At 49.9% G+C, this 7,441-nt stretch overlaps 1 protein-coding gene across 1 annotated transcript; it reads right to left on the bottom strand.

Moving 5' to 3' along the window:
- Window positions 1–1,350: 1,350 nt before the first annotated feature.
- On the bottom strand, window positions 1,351–4,780 carry LOC115082652 (LIM domain only protein 3-like; the record flags this gene model as incomplete). The annotated part of the gene is made up of 2 exons (XM_029586854.1): window positions 4,636–4,780; window positions 1,351–1,564 (listed from the first exon to the last, which is right to left on the bottom strand). Coding segments are annotated over exons 1-2 (326 nt in total), but the record flags the coding sequence as incomplete, so codon positions are not given.
- Window positions 4,781–7,441: the final 2,661 nt, after the last annotated feature.

Here is a 7,441-nt window from a genome sequence, read left to right as displayed (position 1 = left end):
AGACACCTTTTGCACTCTGGTTTTACTACATAAAAAAAAATTGTTTTAGATTGGTTAGGTAGCATCCACCTCCCATAATTTTAAGTGACCATGTAGTTTACCATTTTTAACCAAACACTTGTTTCAAATAGCACTGTACCTTCAGTTGAAGGTACAGTGCCAATACATCAGCATCCCACCATAGGCTAACCCTGAAATGCTTTTGAGATTAAAACTATGAATTACTGTAATGGCTATCCACAGAATTTCTCGTGTTTCTACTGTAGAAACCCATCCTTTTTACTATGAAGGGAAACCACAGAAATAGAGACAAGATGTCAAAATGATTGCTATTTGTACTTGTATGGTTGTATCTGACAACAGAGGGATACCGCTACAATTCCTAACTCATTGTTCAAGTACAAGTCAAGCTAGGAAATATTTGACTTTTGGCACAAGTGGAGACTCCTTTAGGTCAACACTAATTTCTATGTGTGTGTCTTTTTTCAACTTACAGGCATACATTTTTTTTGGCCAAGAAAAATTAGCTAAGTTAAAAAAAACAAGGATGGCATTCTGTACAGTCCTTTTGTTACTTTCACAGCTCACAGAAAGGAAGGCAAGTGCTCCTCTGAAGCAGCTGGAGTGTTCCTTGCTGCCGCTGCCACCCTCCCACCTTTCCTCACGGAGAGAATCAAAGGGGGAATTAAGTGAAAAAAAATGTAAATCTTTGTAGGCAATAAAAAGTCTAAAGGGAGGAGGAACATGTCATACAAAGCACTAACCACAGCTTATTTATCCACACCAAAAAAAAAAAAAGCCAATACTTGTTCACATACACAGCCTCCCTATTGCATACATTTTGAAAGTTTGCACTCCGTGTAAAGTATGCCCCTGGAAAACGTATACTTCATGGAATCCAACTCTTGTTCTATCAGGGCGTAATGTTTCCAAGTTGTGAAGTGAAGATGACACTCCCCCACCAAGGTTTCACAGCACAGATGTACGTCCTTTGACCCATGACTACTGTGACATACCATTAATCCCCCTTACATACAAAGGATCATCTTTAAACTCACTGCCCTTAACTTAAAAAAAAACAAAAAAAAACCCACCACCGGCAAATACACCCTGTTTAGATATATAAAAACAGAAGCAGGTCAAAACATAGCTATTTACGGGGAAGTCTTAATGTGGCACCTAAAAAGATCCTCATACAGATGAGCCAGGGGCACAGGGGACTTCAGAGAGCCACAAACCTTTGTCAAAAAAAGGCCATCTGTTTTTGTAATGTCTTTCACAGCAAAGGAGTAGATGCCTAACAGGGAGCGCAAACCCCCGTAGCATGCGCAGCCTGCTAGCAGTTCTTACCTCAGGTAGTCCCTGCGGCACAGGATGAGGTTGGCTTTGGTGTACAAGGTGGATCCCACTTCCCCCAGGCGGCAGTCGCAGCAGGCACACTTCAGGCAGTCCTCATGCCAGTATTTGTCAAGGGCTTTGAGCAGGTAGCGGTCCTTGATCTTTCGGTTGCAGCCAGCACAACCTTTCGGCTTGGTGTCCGGCTGGACTGAGAGCATTTGTATACCTGAAAGAAAGAAAGAAAGACTGTACGTTTTATTTACCATAAAAAGATAGAGGGGCTTTAAGCTGTATTTCCCTCCCACCTCTTAAATTAATAGAAATCTTTTTAGTTCCTTTGATTTTATAGAAAACACCTGTTTTATAGAGCTTGGTGCTTACGAAAACTGGGCAGCTGAAAATAACTGCCGAAGGTCTGTTGTACTCTCAATATCAGAGGAATTTAAAAAAAATATATATATATATCTAATTCGAGGGGGGGGGGGGCTGTTCTTTACCTTCTTGATGCAGATGTTACAATAAGTAGAAAACGGTAGCTAACAGATCTTGTTTAAGATGCCAATAGATGCATAAGTGCTCCACTGAATAAATGCACAAAAAGGTAGAAGTGGGTCATGACCCGACTTTTTATTTAGCACAGAGAAGCCGGGAGCATGCCCCGAAGGGCTGAGGATCCGGCAGTGGTAAAGGATGCAGCCCTCAAAGCGCTGCGAATGCCACTGAAAAGTTACCAAGTCCTCGCATCGCTCCCGTCTGGCAAAGATTACGAGAAATGCCCTTCCCCAGCCCGCCTCAATGAGAAAAAAAGCGAGCAGAGCAGAGCGGCGGCGGCTGCAGCACCTCCCCCACCCGTAAAGAAAGAGGCGCCCGAAAGTTTCTAAGCCGCCGAAGAGCTCCCCCGCCCTCCCTCCCTCCCTCCGCAGCTCTCGGCTCCCCTCTCCGTCGTGCGTCCGGAGCTCGAGCCGCCTCTGCCGGCACTCCCGCGCTCCCCGCGCTTTAATTACAGTTACCATGGCAGCAGGGCGCGCGCAAGGCACGCACAGGAGAGAGGGGGGGGGCGCCCCCCATCCCAAGAAAGAGGCCCGGGGGCGAGGGGCGCGGAGCCTCACCGAAACTTCTCCGCGCTTTCTGCATGAGGCGCCGGGTCCGCGGGCACAGCCGCTTCCTTCGGGCCGGAACCGCCGCCGCCGCGTCCGTCTCTCTTTCTTCCCCGCCTCCCGCGCGCGCCCAAGCGCTGCTGCTGGACGGCGAATGAGAGGCGGCTCGCGCTCGTCTTCGCTCTCTCCCCCCAAGAAACGGTCAGAGGCTGCTCGCGCTCGTCTTCGCTCTCCCCTCCCCCCCCAAGAAACGGTCAGAGGCGGCTCGCGCAGAACGGCCCCGAAGCGCTGGAAGAAGATGCCGCCGTCGTCTCCAGAGAAGCGCAGACAAAGCCCCTTTGGCCATGCGCCGCCTTCCTTCCCCGGGCGAAGACCTCCCCTCACGTCAGGAAGGGTTAAACGCAAACAAAAAAACAGAGAGTGTAGGATGCCCCCCCGTCTCGTCCCCGAAACAGGAGGCAGCCGCTTCCCCTGAACTTGGCTGGCGGGCTCGTGCGGGATGCGGCCCGCGACAGGGCCCCCCGCGCGCGCGCGCGCTGCCCAGGGTGAAAGTTTAGCAGAGCAGCCGCCGCCGCCGCGCGCCTGCCGCGAGCCCTTCCCCACGAGCCTGGGAGTCCCGCAGGGGAGCTCCTCCCGCTGCTGCTGTCAAAGTTAACGTGGCGGATGGAAGATGGATGCGTGTCCTGGAGCTGGACCTGCAGCAGCCCCGTGACCATAAAAGTACATGGCCGGGCTGGCAGCAACTTTCACTTCAGAAACTCCTTGCTTGCGCAGCTCCTTTCCCTTTTTTTTTAGGCACGGTAGGAGTTGGACAGATTTATTTTTCTTTTACCGACTTTCCAGAGTTGAAGTGTTGCCCTCTTCTTCCTATTAAAAATCATCCGTGCCAATTTGTTTAAAATGACCCTTTGCACGCTTAGCCCTGAATACCTAAACGGCTGGCGCTCTTGCAGCCTCCGGGACGTTTTCTGCTGTCAGTCAGTGCAGCCTTTCCTAGACCGAAAGCCCTCGGTGGCGAACGCCGACCCCCCCCCCGCTAGATAGATGCATGCATGCATGAACGGAAAGCGGTCGCCAGCCGCCCCTTCCCCCTGAAAACCAACCTGAAAAAGCGAGACCCGAAGAGCGAAGCGGGGTGGAGCGCTGTGCCCTCCAGCAGCTTCCTGGCGAGTTGCGGGCATGCACGGCGCTTGCGGTGCCTGTCGGGCATGCAGAGCCGGGCTCCCCCTCGCCCCTGTTTATATCGCGGCAGCCACTCAGCGCGAGCAGCGCCGGTGTCTGTCTCGCCGGCAGCCAATGCACTCCGAGGAGGGAGGGAGGGTGCGGGGCGCAGGGAGAAATCAAATCCAAACAAATGCTACAGCTAATGAGGACAATTAAATTAATTATCTTCAAGGAGATGGGGGGGGGGGAGAGGAGCCCCCGCGCCGCCGACGGTAGGATCTGTTACCCCTCGCTGGTAAAGTGCAGCTCGGTAATTCACCGCCGCTGATGAGCGCCTCTATGCAAATCTTTGTTTAAATCATTCCGCTAATTAAATGCTGGGCCGCTGCCGCCGGTGACATCACTGGCGAGCGGCGGGGGGTCAAGCGCCCCGAGTGGCCGAGCCGCCCGCCACGCGGCTCGCCCTGCCCGTGCCCGAGCCAGGCGGCAGGCCACGGGCACCGAGCAATAGTTAACATTCAGCTCCACGCCATTCATTTTCCGCTAAAATATAATGATAATTAAATGGGTCATAAAATGCTCTTCTATTCATTATGACTGATGAAATGCATTAAAGCTGACAGGGTATTACCTGACAGTAATTAGGTTTTTGTCATGAATTAAATTATGTGAAAGCAGGCTATCTCCCCAATCATGCACTTTACAGCAAAGATTTTTTTTTTTTTTTTTTTTTTTTAATCTGTGCTACAGAAGAGGGACAGAATAGCAGTTTTTCCCTTCAGAGCCAGGTGAATTAGGTTTGGGGAGAGGGGGGCAGACAGTTCAGGAACCGGACGGGGGTGGGATCGGCTGCAGCCAAGACGAGCCAAGTGCAGCCGAAGTGAGCGGGGCGAGAAGGAGCCAAGGGTTTTTTTTTTTTTTTTAAATCGAGCTCGCCTGCCACTTTGCAAAACTTCCAGAATAATGCATGCATGCAGCAAGGAGAGAGAAAAGCGGGCTTTTCCGTCCGCTCGGGTCGAGCCGGAAGCCGCCTTACCTTGCGAGGGGAGCCGTGCGGAGAAAGCCCTGCGCCTCTGCCCTTCAGCTCGTCCAAGAAGCTGCCAAGCTGCCTTCCAGCAGCCTGTGCAGGGGGCTCTAATGGACCTCATTAAGTTCTACTTACAGATGTTCTTTTAACATAATTGATCTGCGGTGAGTTGAGAGGACGGCAGCTTATTCCCTAGCCCCCAATTATGGTTGGGTAATTAGATCCCCAACCTCCAATTTTTCACATTCACCCTTCTAACATTCCAAAATATCAAAGTATCTCTTCCTCACCAAAGCTGGCTGCCTCCCCCCTTGCCGGACTCGGTATTGACAGTTAGATCTTCCCAACCTTTGTAGTGACGCCAGTTTTAATGGTATATTCAAACCACTGACAGAGCTCCGAGGGGCTGGGGTGGCTTTCTCTTTCTCTCTTTTTCTATTTTTTTTTTAACCCTCAGAAACAAAAGGGTAAAAAAAAAAAGAAAATTAAAACCCTCTAACTTGTGTAGGTTGTACTTTGATAAAGGTTCCCGTGATGAGTTTTGGCAGTGGAGGTTCTTTTGTAACGTCTTTTTATCTGTATTAATTCCTCAGATGAAAACTTTAAGGAACAATGAAGGGGAAAGGTAAGAGGCTCTGAAGCTCGGTGAGAAGAGGAGAGAGAAATATTCCGCAGCACACCTGGGACAGATGAAGCCAAACTCCTGCTTTTATAATGCCAATCAACAGGGCAGTTATCATCCCTCTAATTAGGAAAGCAGCCTAAAACAGAGAGCACTTGGGGAAATGGTAATCTTCTGCTTTTGCACTTAAAAGGGGAGATGTTTGGTGAACTGTAAGAATGCAGGATTGGGGATGACAAGTCCTTTTACTAATGGGCTGGCTGCTTATGGCTGCGAGAGAGAGCGCGGCTGGCAGGCTTGCAGCTCACAGGAATGGAACAAAGAGTGGCCCCTCGTGTGAAAGAGCGCCACTTTCCTCCGCCACCGTCTTAACTCCCAACGGGGCCGTAGGAACGTAGCAGATCGGCCCATTCGGTCTGCCCTGTTGTTCCTGCCTACACTGCTGCTGCGCATCTGGCCCGGCCACCGGCCGGAGACGCTCCTGATCCAGGATGGTTTTTTATTAATCATCGTCCTCGTCCTTTCTACGCCACCATCTTGGGTGGGTGAGCATGCACCCAAGGCCAGTTACTTCACAGTCGGCAGCGCCCCTCTCTTCCCATGCCTTACCTCGGCGCTTGGTTAATACTCTAAGATAGCCACCAACACTAGTGCGGCCGTCGCTCCTCGGAGCGCCGCCTAGCCTGACACACAGACGTGGCTCCGCGTCTGACCGCCTCCTATAACTACACCTGTACCCTCAACCTGCCAGACTGACCCAGCTGCTAGTTTAGTTCTATTATTGGCAGAGCACACCTGATGAGTTCTTTCCTGTCTGCTCTGAACAGACAGGATAGACCTTTCCTTCACAGAGGGCCTCATTACGTTGTCCATTTCCTGCATTAAGCCTTACATCATTCATTTTGCAGTCAGCTCGCAGCACACCAGGGGGGCCGGTGTAATAAGACCCGTGGTGAAATCGGCGGTACTTGTCTGCACGTTTTTTGGTGGTTTTTTTTTTTTTAGCACGTGGCAAAAGCAGGTGCTTCCGCGGGATGTAATAAAAGAGATGCACGCAGAAAATCCACCCAAAAGTAAAACACGTGCGAAAACGCGCACCAATATGCGCAGTCGAGGCCCTACGAAATAGGCCACACAGAAACCCGGGCTGAAACTCACATTAATGTGGTGACCTGCGAGTGATTCCCCTTTCATAAAACAGGAGTGGGACTGAAGGTGGGTAGAGCAATGTCTAATTCTTTCATGTTTCGTCTCTGATCGTGTGGCAGCTGTGCCGGCGCTGGAATGCAGCAGGGATGGACCGTAGCATCCAGAAAAAGTGAAGGTAATCCATGATCACCCCAGAGCTGCATGGACACACAACCAGAAGCACTTTTATTTCTGTTTATTTTGTTTTAGTTAATGTTTTATTATGAATGTTATTTTAATTTCCCTTTATCTAATGCTTATCATTAATTATTTTATAAGAATTATGTATGTTACTTTCCTTGTAAACCACACTGAACGATCCATGGAGAAAGTGGTATAGAAATGTTTTTAAATAATAAGCAACCACATTTAATGCCAGCCATGGAGTGAACCGGCCTCCATCTAAGCGTTTTAACTTAACTCCTGCCCTGACCCAGGCACTAAAAAACCCATCCTAACCGCTGCACGGCTCCCTGCAGAGCCCATGACTAGTTAATTGCCTTCCTCTGCATGCCATTTGCATGCACGCCCACAAAACCAAGCGCAGGTTTATGCACGCATTTTCCCCCCACGCTGACCACGCTATTACATATACACCTAAGACCAGCTGGTGCGGGAAAAACGCGTGCAAAAAGCCACGTAGGTTCGCGCACAAACCGGTGGCAGCTTTGGCGCAGCTTGTTGCATCGGCCCCTAGGAACGGAGCTAGCTTGGTATTTTCTCTTTCGGCTGTGGGAATGCTGGGAAAGTGGAATCGGAGTGAGCACGTGACTTCCTTGTACCTTATTAACACAAAAATGGTCATAATGACTGCACACTCTCCAGTCTTGTTCTAATACCCCTTCACATTCAGAGTACGCCGAACATGAAATGTACTGATTAAAATAAAAAGAAAAAACATGTAGCAATCAGTTACTTCAAACGGATTGGCTGAACAGGATATTAATTTATACTTTTCTTTTGCAGTAAATTGTCCCATAATCGTGCTGCACTGCTCTCCCATAG

The sequence above is a fragment of the Rhinatrema bivittatum genome, unplaced genomic scaffold (assembly GCF_901001135.1).
Source record: "Rhinatrema bivittatum unplaced genomic scaffold, aRhiBiv1.1, whole genome shotgun sequence".
Taxonomy (NCBI): domain Eukaryota; kingdom Metazoa; phylum Chordata; class Amphibia; order Gymnophiona; family Rhinatrematidae; genus Rhinatrema; species Rhinatrema bivittatum.
The sequence above is the reverse complement of the archived record's forward strand: the minus strand, read 5'-3'. Positions and strand labels throughout refer to the sequence as shown.